General features: G+C 38.1%; 1 protein-coding gene across 4 annotated transcripts in view; it reads left to right on the top strand.

The window, feature by feature from the left end:
- LOC121672767 (zinc finger protein 770-like) overlaps positions 1 to 4,766 on the top strand; it is a 110,371-nt gene extending 105,605 nt beyond the window's left edge. For 3 of the 4 annotated variants that reach the window (XM_042045581.1, XM_042045582.1, XM_042045580.1), the window contains one exon: positions 778 to 4,766. In XM_042045581.1, the coding sequence (XP_041901515.1) occupies positions 917 to 3,112 (2,196 nt within the window). In that variant the 5' untranslated portion in view covers positions 778 to 916 and the 3' untranslated portion in view covers positions 3,113 to 4,766. The remainder of the gene's footprint in view (positions 1 to 777) is intronic. The other variant, XR_006018983.1, reaches the window with a different exon arrangement.
- Positions 4,767 to 14,345: the final 9,579 nt, after the last annotated feature.

The raw sequence follows: 14,345 nt of genomic DNA, 5'->3' as shown, positions 1-14,345 counted from the left end.
ATTCAAAGAAAATAATTTAATTGTTTTGGTTTAGACTGAAACAATAATGATGATTAATTATGAGAACTACCTTGGTATTCATGATGATGTCCCAGTATATGCATGGTTAGGTATCACAACTCTGATATTCTAGCTTTATAATGAGTTAGCGAACATAACCTCTGTTTTTTCTCATGTTCTAGGAGTTGTCTTTGTTATGGTTATAGTTTATGACTAGTGTGTTGCTCTTGCTGACTGGCTCCAGCATTTGCCATTTTGAGAGAAATCAAAATTGATTATACTGCTAGATACAGTTGATAAGATGCAGAAACGTGAATAGTAAATTTAACAATATATTGAAGCTAAGTGTTTTTCTTCTTACTAACACTGCATTTATTTAACGTATTTCTGAAGCGCAAGAAATCTTAGTTCTTCTCTTTTCTCCCATCTTCATAAATATTATATTTGGGAGTTAGAATTACTGCTGTATGGAAGACATTTATTACAATAAGTTCTTGAAGTTTTTTTTAATGAATATAATGTAGCTGAACTGTGTATTTGGAAGAACATGCATTTATAGCACAGATGACTTAAACTTGTTTTTCTTCTGGAAAGTAATCTAGTTTTTCTGCATCATATAACTAGTGATTACTCTGTTACAAGGAAAGTATTTTAAGCTAAATTAAATCAAGAGTATGCTAATCTAGATACTTTTGGTATCTTATGTAGAAAACAAGAGGCAAACTTGGGCAATTATTTATTAATATAGGCTAAATAATACTCTCTTTCTTATTTTAGGGACCTGTGGAATTTAAGAATCTCTCTCCTAAGAAAATTTGCTGCTTCTACAGCTTTCCATCTTAGTGTGCACTCAATTTCACTTGAAATACCTATCTGAAGAAATTAAGAGTAGGCGAGGTGTAATTGCCCTTTAAAAATGTTAAAAGTTCAGCATTGTGTAACAGCTGTCAAGATACCCAAGAAAAAGCCGTATATTTGTGACATGTGCTATAAACAGTTCGAAACTCCGTCAAAATTAGCTAGGCATTATCTCATACATACTGGTCAAAAGCCATTTGAATGTCATGTATGCAATAAAACATTTAGGCAGCTAGTCCACCTGGAGAGGCATCAGTTAACCCATAATCTGCCTTTTAAGTGTATTGTTTGTTACAGAAACTTCAGAAATGTAATCACTTTCTTAAAGCATCAGCAGCTTCATAATGAAAATTATGAGAGTGATACAAAGGAAGCAGAAACCTATGTGAATTCTGAGGAAGACAGGGCTGCTTGTGGCACATTTCATTGTTCTGTGTGCTGGAAACCTTTTACAACTGAAGAGAGATGGATGCTGCATCAGTGTCTCAAGTCAGATCACCTACATGGTGCCAGAAGGAGAAAGAAGAAAACTCACACTTGTGGATCATGTAACAAGACATTTCCATCAAGATCCAAGCTAGAAAGACACTTCCTTATTCACACTGGCCAGAAACCTTTTAAGTGTTCTTCATGTGGCAAATCTTTCAGACAGTCAACACACTTGAAAATTCATCAGCTCACACACACAGAAGAAAGGCCTTTTCAGTGCTGTTTTTGTCAAAAGGGATTTAAAATACAGAGCAAACTCATGAAGCATAAACAGCTCCATGCCAGAAATAAGACTTTCCACAATATTGTATGCAAAGCAAAGGCTCTTAAATATCCCAGACCACACAACCTGTTGGAAGGAAAGAGGGATAGTTTTGAGAATGCTGACACACACAAGTCACAGGAGAATGACCCACATGATGTGCACTCAATTTATATTGTACCCTTTCAGTGCCCAGCATGTGAGCAGTGTTTTGAAACAGAGCATGTTCTAAAGTTGCACAAATGTTGTTATTCAAGAGACAGCAGAAGTTCAAATAATGGTACAACAGCATGCAGACACACAGTCAACAGGAAAAATAAGACCCTGATGAAACTGAAGCATACTGGAGGAAAGGCAACAGATTTTTCTCTGGGTGACAGAAAAAAAATAAAATCAGGTCACGTTAGAAGTCCTGACCTGATTGCACCTAGAGATCAGCGTTGTGATCAGCATGTGTCCACTAAACCGTCCAAGGATTGCCAGAGCAGGCATGACATGCACAAGTCAGTTTGTAATCAGATGAAAAGAACGTTTGCTGTGCCATTATCTTGGCAAGAGTACCCACAACCTCCTGACTTGGGCAGTAATTTAAAAGGTGTGCTTCCTGGTGAAAGCATGTTAAACGTCGATGATTCACTGGATAATAAAGATGATGCTTTTTATGGTTCATCAAATGATAGTTTCTTTGATAAACCAGAAGTACTTCACTGTGCTTTTACAGTTTCTGCTAAAAATATACATAACAGACACAAAGTGTGTAAATGTGACAGATGTGAAAAAATTTTTCCATCTTCATCCAAACTTCAAAGACATTATCTTATACACACAGGACAAAAGCCCTTTGGCTGTAATGTTTGTGGGAAGACATTTAGACAGTCAGCTCACTTAAAAAGACATCAGCTCACCCATACTGAAAAGAGACCCTGTAAAAGCCCCGTTTGCCAGGTAGAATTTGAAAACCTGAACAAACTTTTCAATCATCAGGGAGATAACACTGCATTTAAGTCTTCTCAGCCTGTGGGTTATTCAGGTTACTCTCAAACACCTTCACAGGCATCTGGCTTTCAAGAATTTGAGCTGATTCAGTCAAACCAAGCAGCTGAAATCAAAGTTGAAATCGAGTCAGGGGACTTTGCTCTTGACACCAGCAGTAGAAACCCACAGCCATATTTGTGCAGTAAATTGTTGGAAACGGAGCAAAGCTGTTACAGCTATTGGCATGATTTTTCTGAAGGTACTGAAAAAAGTGAAGTTGTTAACAAATTGTATCAATGCAGTATCTGCTTCAAAACTTTCAAATCTCCTTCTAAGCTTGAAAGACATCACCTAATGCATGCTGGACAGAAGCCATTTGAATGTTTAGTTTGTGGAAGAAAATTCAGACAGGCCCCACATTTGAAAAGACACCACCTTACTCACTTTAAAGAGAGCTTAAAGTTTAGTTCCACTGAGGAACAAGCAGAGAATGTATTAGTTTTATCAAAACTGAATAATGTCCTATGAAACCATATTTTTAAATTTTTTGGTTGCGTAATTATAAAAGACTTCCCTTAGGCCAAACAATTAACCGAAGGGGATCATATTTCCTGTTACAGAGATGACGTGGTGAAGTTAATTTACTGTCTTCAGAACTGTCTACTTGATACAATTTTTGAGATACTACTGTTGAGCTGTTTTTTTAAAAATGCAGCAAGCCCACAAATACACTCTTTGCATTCGCTTTGGCTAAATTCGTTTATAAATATGCATTTGTATTGTATCAATAATGTTGCAGCAATCTGCAGAGTTCCACGAATAAGATAGTTTAAAAGTTTTACCTTTTCCCATATAGTATTTTGTGTTCAGTGGTAACTATCAGAAAAGTAAAGACAAAAAGGTAATTTTGAGAATAAGGAAAAAGTCCTTTTAGTTTCTTCTGGCTCCCCATATGTTGCAAGCAAAGAACACTTGCTGTATTTATCCTGTACTTTAAAAAAAAAAAAGGTTATTTTTAGATAAAAGACACAAAAAAAGAAGAGAGCAGAAAAAGGGGAGAAAGTTTAATGAGAAGAATGTTGATGTGACATTATAGAACATTCTGTTTTCTATAGGATAGGGAAAAATAACTTCTTTGTAATGTGCTTGGAGAGCTATACATGAGGAATTAGATCATTTCCCTTTTTATATAAAATACATGGAGACAATGCTAGAATATTGGATTTATAATCAATTAATCCATGTTACCACTTCATTAACTCCACTTCCTTGTAAATCCCTTGCCTTCTCTAGCATTTTTGGCCAATTCATACTTCACTGAGCTATTTTTGTGTAAGAAAAGAAGACAAGAAATTAGCATTAACATTACAAATGGGCTTACTATCTGTTCAGTCTCCTTTCCTTCTAGCATACATAGTGAACCAGTAAAAGAAATGTTCTCTAAGATGTGATAATAACTCAGATGAGCAGTTTTGTCAGGAAGTCGTGTTCTCATTACATTAAAGAGACTGAAAATTACTTTTAGCTGAAATTAAGTAATTCTGATTTTGTATTAATAGAATCTGTAGTTACACTTCCTGGTAAGTAGACGGTTTTGCCCATTGTGCCAATGGGGCTGGCCAGAAGTGTAAGTGCAGTGCAGCTTCATACATTACGAACAAGAATGAAGTTGTTTCTTCTTTTTTTCCTCTGAAGAAACTACCTTTTAGGATACTTCCTTTGTTATGCAGCTTTTGAATAGTTGAAACCGGAAGTTCTTAATCTTATTTCTAAATTAACATATCTGTAAGATACATGACATTGTTTTCAGTATTTAAATAGATCCATATTTATTTAAGTGAAATGAGGGTTGATTTTTTTTATTTTTGAAGTGGCATGAACTTTGTAGTACTTGGTGAATATGAAGTGAAGGGCAAAATTATTTTCATACATGTTATTCTTTTCCATTTTCAGCAAGAATAAAACCAGCAAAAATACTTGGAAACAAGTCTGTAGTTACTATGCTTTTTGTATGACAGACAAATTCAGTACATTAATAATGACTTTAGTTATATATTGAGATTTTTTTCTCCCTATGTGGATTGTTTCATATTGAAAGACAAAATGCTGTATAAAATGTTTTGAAAGCATATTGTAGAGCTCTTTTAAAATACCTGTAATAAACTATTTTATTTATATTGTATTTTCATTGTGTGTTTTATGTGAAAACCAGAGTTTTGAAACTATATAACATCCATTATGTAGAAAAGACTGTGAATCAAAATAACTAACTTTAAATGTTAGAACAATAGGTTTGGTTTCAGATTTTGTTATAAAATATAAATATGTTTAAAGATAATAACATCTTTCTTAAGGAGTTAGTAATTTAAAAATGCAATGAGAAGTTTTGTTTAGAGAACAAAATTGTCATGTTTTGAAAATACCAATTTTAGTAAAATGAAGGGAATATAATACAAAAAGATATTTTTGAGGGATGAATAGACATTTGCAGGAAGTGTTACTGTCTGATTAATTTGGAAAGTAATGAAGTCTTTGGGCTTGGATTTCAGAGCCACAATGTCTATCTGGCTCTCCATCCCATCATAAAAAGTTTTGTGTCAGTATAAATTCATGATTTTAGGGGAATTATTACATAAGCTAGCTAGAAAGGGGTTAAATGGTTTCTAAGAGTCAGGAGAGAAAAAAACCTGAGGTTGAAATCCTGTGTCTTGCAGTTAACTGTAAAATTCTTCAAGTATCTTTGAGAATTTGAGTTAGAACAGTTTTCTCTGTATTCACAATAACATTTTTTGTTGTTCATTAGTATGTCAGTCATTTTCCATAATGCTTCAAGGCAAGTTCAAGCCATCAATCTTTTAAGTATCTTTGGTGGCAGAAACATTGCCTGTGGTTTTGTTAGAATGAACTGATGGCTAATACTTATAATCTGATAGTACTGAAGTAGTGGGGTTTTTTGAGACTGTGCAGAACCAAAGCATATTCTGCAGAGGAAAGCAGTGGGTCCTCTTGTGTTAACAATGAGCTCCTGCTGAGGAGAACTTCTCCAATACCATGGGTTTAGCACTGAGGTTGTTCTATGTGGAATAGAAGAAGGGTCAAATATTTTAAAACAAGCAGAAAAAGGTAAAAGGGATTTTTTTGAGGACAAATTATGCAACTGCAGTACTAACTGATCACATCATCCATTTTCTGTCTAGAAGATGTGGCTATGGATACCTTTAAAATATTTGTGCTGCACTATCATTGCAGCGTGTCACAAATGAGTGTTTTAGGTGGCTCAAAGAATCACTGGCAAAGGTATTGTCAAAAGCAGGTTTAATGTAAAAGTGAAAGCACAACAAAGTCTGTTGGCAACGTTCACTCTACTACTTATTAGATGGTTAAAGCACACAGACAAAAATCAAACTAAAATCTAAAATACATCAATCTATAACTAAAATCAACCTAAAATGATCTCTGTGGAGGCTGGTGATGGAAAAGGGGTAAGGGTGGGAAAGGGTAAGGATAAAAGAAATGAGGGGGACCCTCCCACTGAGTCACAAGGTTCAGAGGAGAGACCCTTGCCAAGCTTAGCCCCAGATTTGACCAACAGTTTAGGCCTAAAGTAACAGCACTTAGCAGCACTTAATTTAAACAATTTACCAAAGATTCTATAGAATTTATATAGCACTACAGTAACTCACAAATTTAACATACTTAAGAATCCAAGAGTAGCATTCATAGTATATTTGCTGTAGTATATTCACACTCGCACACACACAGAGACCTAAAGGAGTATGTTCAAGGTACATACTGGTGAAAAACTTCCTTCAAGTTCAGTGAAGTTCTCATGCCAGATGCTATTGCATCTTCTCAATGGGCAAAGAGCTGAGCCTTGAGGAGTGGGGGTATCAGCCCAGGCTCTGGCAGCAAGCAGTGTGCAGCGCAGTCCTCAGAGTATAGCAAGCCTGAGAGCTCAGCAGCTGAGAGCCGTCCCACTCCAAGGGCGAGTGCTGGTTGAAGCCCACTGTGGTTCAGGAGAGCTCCAAGGGTCTTACTTAGGACTGCTGTTTATAGGGTTGCTAGAGAGTTGACTTCAGTCATAGTTATTTTCCATCCTGGATGCAATTCAGCTCAGTAACTTTCTTTGAAAGTTTGGTAACAAAAAATTGTTCCACTTGCATTGCTATGCAGGCAAGAAAAATAAGGTTCCAAGGCTGTTCATTAAAAAAACAGGAGCTTGTTAGACAACGTAAGTTCCTGGGAAGAGACAGTGTTTCTGATAAGCTCAAGAGGAGCTCAGCCCCTGTGCTGCTCGCCAAGGCCGAGGCCCGAGGAGCATTTCTGAGATCATAGTGTGGCCTGAGGTGTGTGTGGGTGGCAGCTGTACCCCTACACAAGGTTTGCAGAAAGTCAAAACATACATATATAAATATTCCTTTATATGGCCACAGAAAAAATCAGAAGGGAAAAAAAGCAATAATAAACCACAGAAAAACTGTTTAATCACTGTAACTACTTTTCACTGTATGCTGGGTTTCTCACTCAGCTGTGGTCTGCTCTCACACACCCAGAGCCAACAAGAAAAATTAGTGAGGCAAATGGGAGAGAGAAAAAAGAAACTTAATTGGAGTTAATGACACCTTAGGCTTCAAACTGAGATGCTGGATCTAATGTTTAGTTTTCCTGGCTGCCTCCTAGTATAAATGTAAAACTCCAAAAGTCATAATCTCTCAATAGTAGCTCATTTGAGCAACACTTACCTAAGTACAGTTGGATGACTCTTAAATCAATAAAGACTATGGATTCGGTCCATCTTGTAATGATGTTGAAAATTCCCAGACCTCCTAAATAACTAAAGTGGTAATGGTTCATATTCCTAACACAAGGTTTTGTGGATCTTTAAAGTGTAAGTTTTAACTTAATAGCCTGTTTTTATGGTCTGATGGCTGTGGATGAGATGTGTCTGAGAGGCAGTTATCATAAGGAAAATTGAAATTACAGAAGTGACTTTTCCGTGCTCTCCCATAATGTTCTTTCTCCAGGTTAAGAAAATAAGTTGTATTTTTTCATATAATGACTAGTTCTGTCAAGAAGCTTTTAAACTGCATTTTTTTTAGCATCTGTTAAAAAAGTGAATCTTCAAAGTCCATGCAAGTGAAGGAGAAATCAGTCTTATGACAACAAAATCACTCATAAATTAATTGATATCTCCTTGTTCAGAAACTATTGTTTTAACATGAAAGTGTCATTATGTCTATGCTGAGTTATCGTGGGTCTCTGAATGCTGTTTTACTTCTGTTCTCTGCCATTCCAGTTCCTGACTGCTCCCATGATATCCTAATGTGTGGCTTGACTGTTACACACTTGACATGATTGGATATGTGGCTGAAATTTTTCCTCTTCACTGGAGTCCTTCCAGTGTCCCTGGTGCCAATCGGTATGGATCTGTGAAACCCCATCTGTGACTTCTAGTCCAAGAGTCATGGAGCTGGTTGTTGCTCATGTGCTGTCATGGCATGTGAAGTAGTGCCTGAGGATGTGAGTGCAGGAAGATGTGAGAAGCTGACTGGAGATGATGTAGACCATGGCCTGTCATTCTCCATCGAAGTCATTTGGGTGTGTAGGGTACTAAGAACACATGGATATGGTGACTGTCCAGCTTTGCCTGTGTGTCATAGGTTAGCAAGCATAGTCCCGGAAGGGACGTCCTTGCTAAGGGGTGCTTACAGTTTCCTCTGGGAACTGATAGAACCTATCAGCTGGCCAGTTTGAATATGGACACTTCTCTAAGCCACTTAAAGTTGTGATCACCTCTGTGATCCACATTTAAGAATAGGCAAACTCCCCCTCCAAGCTCTCTCTCGTTTCCGGCACTGGGACAGGTGGCTGCGGGCCCCGTGTGGGGGCCAGCGGGCCCGGCCAGGCCCTGCCTGGGCCAGGCCGGGCCGGGCCACGGCCATCCTGGAGCCATGGACCTGTTCCAGCCGTGGAACCCCCCCCCCACTGCCTTGCCGTGGGCAGCCGGAGCAGCTCGGCTCTCCCCCCTCTCCACTTCGATAAGAAAAATTCAACATTCCAGCTGCAAAGCTGCAAGGTCGAGGTGAGAGTAACCCTTTTATTGCTGTGAAGAGCTGAAAACCTGAGGGAAGAGAGAGAGAGGAGATGCTTAAAGCTGAAATTCTGTTGTGAAGCTATGATATATCAGAGTATCCTGTTGTAATTTCATGAAGATATGGGGGGTGGAGTGTTCAATTCGTGAGCAAAAGCACCTGCGCTGAGATAGGCAGATGCTGACGCAGCTGTAATTTCATGAGAAGTTTGGACAGGGAGAGATGAACCAGATGAGGACTTTTGCTCCGAACGGGAAAGGAGAAAACCTCAGTCCGTAGAGATGCTCCCAGAGATAGTCCTAAAGATGAAGATGATGAAGACCCTTTGCTCCCAGGGAAGGAGAAGGGCCTCTGTTTTTGTTTCTGAACGGCTCAACCTTAAAATTGTACCCCAAAAAACTTCAAGAGTGGACCCTCGAAGGCAGTTGTGGGAAAAGCTGCAAGTCGGGGGAAAGGACTCACACGCAGGCAGAGAGACTCCTCTTCCTAAATGGACTGAACGATATTTGGAAGTGGGCGGCTGTCTCGTTGTGATAATGTTTTCATAGCATGAGCAAGAAGAGACTTCTCTTTCTAAATGGACTGAACAAGGTTATTATGGAAGTGGTAAACAGACTGACCATCTTAAGGGTTGTCTTTTCACATCGTCAGTGGGAGAAGGGAGGAAGGTGGGGGGAGGAGGAGAGTTCTGAAGGTGGTATAATATTTTTTCTTCTTTTAGGTCTGTTAATAAACTTCTTCATATTCTTTCAAGTTTGGTGCCTGTTTTGCATTTCTCCTAATTCTTATCTCACAGCAGATAAACAGTAATGAGTATTTTGGACCAAACCACTACACTAAATTGGTGTTTCTGCCCGGTTACAAACCGAACCCGCGACACTGTGGCATTGGAATGTACCTTGCTGACATAGTGAAGAAGGGGAAACAGAATTATGTGGCCACTGCTATGTAAAATAGTAAAAGACTGTTCCTAAACTAAAGAAGCCAGCAATGCATGGTGTCTCCCCTTTGTACTGCTAATGCACTGCACTCAAATCCTATTGGCATGAAGAAGAACACTATCTGGATGCAAAGTGGCATTATTTTATCTGTGCATTTTTTTGAGTTTTAATCCCTAGTATGTGTTTACAGAAGTAGCTTGCTGAACTACAGAAAATCAGATGATTTCCTCAATTTCTATTATTTTGTTCTAAGATGATCCTGAAAACACAGTAGAGAGATTCCTGTTAGTGACAATACAGTCCTACTAAATGAAGTAGAAATCTGCTAAACTATCTAGACACCTCAAGTGTAGCAGCCAATTTGAGGATAATTTTTAAGATGAAAACATGTTAAGATTTTTTCATGACACTGAGAGCAACCTTGGATTAGTATCTTGGAAACCTTGTTTGCTGTAGTGTACTAGATCTTGTATTTTATACTTTGGGTCTAAAAAATAGCAGGTACTTGGGTGGTGAGAATAGCTCCAGAGGAGTTCCCTCTGATATTGAATAATGTGTCTGATGCTAATGCAATTAGCAGAAGAAAAATGTCTGTTTGCTCATAAGCTAAAGTGATTTGTTGAGTAATATTGTCATTTATATTACAGTAGAAGGGTTTTTTCAGTAAAAGGAATTATTAAAAGTCAAAACATTATTTTTTGGTATTACACTGATATGAAGTTGCTGGTTTTAGTAGGTGTTCTGTTTTATTGCCATTTTATACTCCTTTAAAACCCTGACATGCTAATGGAAATGTCTAGCAAAAACCTAGAAAATCTAGAGAAAAGCAAGGATGAAAGCTTTAGGAGACTGGAGCTAGCTCTCAGCATCTTAGAATTCCTGACTTGAGTTTATTGCTGCATATTAGATACGTTACAGTTTCGTCTGCATTCTGTATTTTTTTCTTTATTGTGAGAAAAGAGATGTGATCAAAAATGTACTTTTACAATGATGCTGCAATAGACCCAAATTTCTATAGCACTTCTCATGCCAACACTTGCAGAAAGGAAATTATTTGCCTTAAAATATCATTTCAGTGATGAAATTCCTCCATGAAACAGATTTATTTCATATTCATTTTTTCCACATAGAAACTTCATCACATAAAAGCCTCTCGTGGGATTTTTAGCAAATATTGCTAGAGCCTTTCTGACCACTGGTCTCAACTTCTTATCACTGTTCTGCCTCAGCTGGCAGAAACCTAGCTAAAAGTCTCTGAAGAGAATTAGAATAGTCCAGAGTCTGGTCTAACTTGAGCTGTTACCCAAATGTGAGCCCAGCAACAGAAAGCTAAGAATGACACAAAGTCTCCTATTTCACCGTCTCCTTCACTAGAGGCACTGCTTGCTATTCTGGGATATAAAAGCAGCTGGGTTGCTGAATTAACCATATTTTCCTCTAGTCATGAGCTCAGAATATCCATTGAAGTTACTGTAACTTTTGCACAAAAATCAAGGGCAGTACATTGGCCAGAATGTGTGCTAAATAAATATTTACACACAAATCAGAATGCTACTGATGGCTTCTTTACACTTTAAAATTCTAAATATTTTAAGAAGCATCTGTTACTAAACCAAGGCATCATTTTTGAAAGTACCCATATTTACTGAGTGGAAGTACACATATTTAATGAGATGAACACAGTGACAAAAGTCTTGGACTAGAAGAATGCACATAAACAAAATAGTAAAACCAACGTGACATGATTGAATTAAAGCTGTAATGAACAGACTGAACATTTAGTTTATATGAATATTAACTGCTATGAAGGATGAGTTATAACCACAGCAATATCCCCCTGTCATTGTGCCTAAGCTTTTTACATGTTAAAGGATTGCTCTAATCTTTTTTGAGAAGCTTTTCCAAATTTTATTTACCTGAAAGCGGGTTTAAATCAATATATTTCTTCTATAATTTCAAGAGGTAAGAGACACGGAGATTTCAGATCTTCTTTGCTTAATGTACATATTATTCTATTTATATGGCATTCATCCCCTCATCCCTTTCAAAAACTTATTTCATGTAACTTTGCAAGAAATATTTCAAAATATTGCATATTCATAGTCACTTTCTTCCTTTGGTTAGAAGAAAACCTGTGTGTGCAAGTTGGTATATATACATGATGACACTTGTAATTCTCATACGTGGAGATTTCGGTTTCAAAGCTTTTCAGAGGGATGCCTCTTGAAAAATCGCATGTGTATGTGCAGAAGTCAATAAACTAAGACAAAAGCTGATTTTAAAGTGATGTGTTCTCCAAAGCTTTACAGGCTTGCTTCACAGAAAGCCTACCCAACATATGGCTTAGTGTCACTCAGGCTGAGATTCATCTGCCTTACATTAAGGTGTGCAGCGTGCAGGTAGGTGTTTCCCCGAAGCTAAGGGTGCACATGTAGTATAATGTAATGATATTAGGCCAGGTAAAACATTGCCATACAGCAGTGAGATGCACCCCAGATATTTTGACCTCTATCCTGAGAAGTATAGTTCTATTAAAAACACCTGAACCACCTCAATATGTGTAAGTTGCGCACAAAGAAAGCACATTTCAGCCATCAAAACTTAGCTGGCTTTGACTTTCTGCATACAGAACATGGCTGTCAGAACAATCATGGCTCGCTTTGGAAAAGGGAATGTAGATTTCCCTTGGCCTCTAAGTTATGTAATGCAAGGGCCAAGAAACACTAAGGGTATCCAGTACATGCACAAAGGAGAAAAAACTACTGTTGAAAGGGGAAGTACAGACACAGTCAATGATTTGGGAAGGAAGAAGTATCTCTTATCTCTCAGGTCCCAGTGTCTCTATCAAGAAGCAATTGAGGCCAAAGACTCAACAGCATTGGTCATGCACTGGAACTTTATGTCTAGCTTGAAATTGTACAGATGGAGCAGCAGTAAAACAACCCCTGGATGGGAGAGCATGGAGCAGTACAATGCTGTCTGTCAGTGAGCTGCTTTTCTGTTTTATGAGAGTAGCGTTAGCATGCCCTCAGCTATGAGGGAACAGAGTCTCCACCCTGGAAAGCAGGTTTTGATATCTTCAATTCCATCTTATGTCAGGGGAACGTTTGTTCTGCTCCCCTGGCCACCAGGACAGGTGACAGTAGAGCCACCCTAACACCCCAGATCAAAGAGCCAGGAATAGTCACTGCAGCGACCACGCTGAGGCACATGGGAAAACATCTGTCCCAGCACAATGCTTGCTTGGAGGAGAAAAGTCAGTTGTCCAACAGACAAGATGCCTATTCATAAGTTTGGAAGAATTTGATGACTAGCATGGGTAAGATAATGCCATTTTGCACCCTGAGTTCAGTGCTGGTATTTTTTACCTGCTTTGGAACAAAACTTTCCCACCAGAGTTTACAAAGGTGCAAGATGATATCCATACAGAGTCTGCATCTCAGTGCAGGGGTTATTTATGTCTAAAAAGCTGAAGGCTAAATCTCTGTGTGAAAGAGAAGCAGTCAAAAGTGAGCAGTCAAAATTTTTTTATTAGAAGTATGGCACTGCTGAACCTAGTTTTCACTGGTCATGTCTCACTGATGACCCTAAAATAGTGGCAAACAAAATCAATCAATGTTGGAAATCTTTATCTATGAATTGTCTGGAGTTTTCATTTCTAGGAATTAGTATTTTCCGTGACTCTACACAGAAATAATCTAAAAGGTAGAAAATAGACAACATAGAATCAACCCCTGCTGATTATCACTAGGTACTTCCTGTTCTAGTGGGACTGGGCTCAGGAGAGTATAATTGAAATAAAAGCAATGGCCAGCTTACTGATGACCTTGGCTTACACAGTTTACAAAGAAAAGGAGAAAAGCATATTTTTCCTGGTTACAACAATACAGAAGGGAAAGCATCCAAAACAAGAGGAACTAATTAAGCAAGAAAGCAGCATAGAATATAAATTGACCAGGACTGTATGCAGCCTAGAAATGAATAATAGTCTTGAAAACTGCATCTACTCAAATATGTGGCTTTTAAATAATACATGTCTTCATGAATGAATTAACAGGTTTTTGAAAGGAGTATTTGATTTTCTTGACATGTTAAACCAATGAGTATAGAAAGATGGAGAACTTCAGAGAAGGCTGCCGGGATGATGGGGTACAGGGTTTTATTTCTCCTCAATTACAAAGGAGTTTGGAGTGGAAAGTGTCAGATGTGCCTCCACCCTGGGGGAAACTGAGCATATAGGCATTCAAGAGACCAGTCTTAATAGACAGTTGTGAGCTGGGGTGAGATTCACAGATGGCGACAAAGGTACAACACTGGGTGTCATTATGCTTGGTCTCACCACAATTCTTTAAAGGTTCCCCTTCTCTTGAGGATGAAAGTAATGTATTTTTCCAAAACACTAATTTATACTTTTGCTACTCATTTGTAGTCCTACTGTCCCAGCACTCTCTAAATAAACAATACCCTGTACAGAGAAAAAATTAAGATATTATTTATAGGAAGGGGATCTTTATCACTTCATTTGACATTTTCACTGAGGGATGTGATCATATTGCCTAACATTAGGCATCTAATATTAGTTTCTGGTATCAGAAACTCCTTCAGAGAATGAGAGCACTTAGATTAGTTCTGATTTGCCCTTTGGAAGGACCTCTGTTGCCACATTGACCGTAGTGAGATTTAAGACAACTGACCTCCTCACTGGGACACACAAATGCCAAAAGTTAG

Source organism: Corvus kubaryi, unplaced genomic scaffold (genome assembly GCF_017639235.1).
Source record: "Corvus kubaryi isolate FWS band 111438036 unplaced genomic scaffold, C.kubaryi_AGA036_p1.0 64947, whole genome shotgun sequence".
Taxonomy (NCBI): domain Eukaryota; kingdom Metazoa; phylum Chordata; class Aves; order Passeriformes; family Corvidae; genus Corvus; species Corvus kubaryi.
The sequence above is the reverse complement of the archived record's forward strand: the minus strand, read 5'-3'. Positions and strand labels throughout refer to the sequence as shown.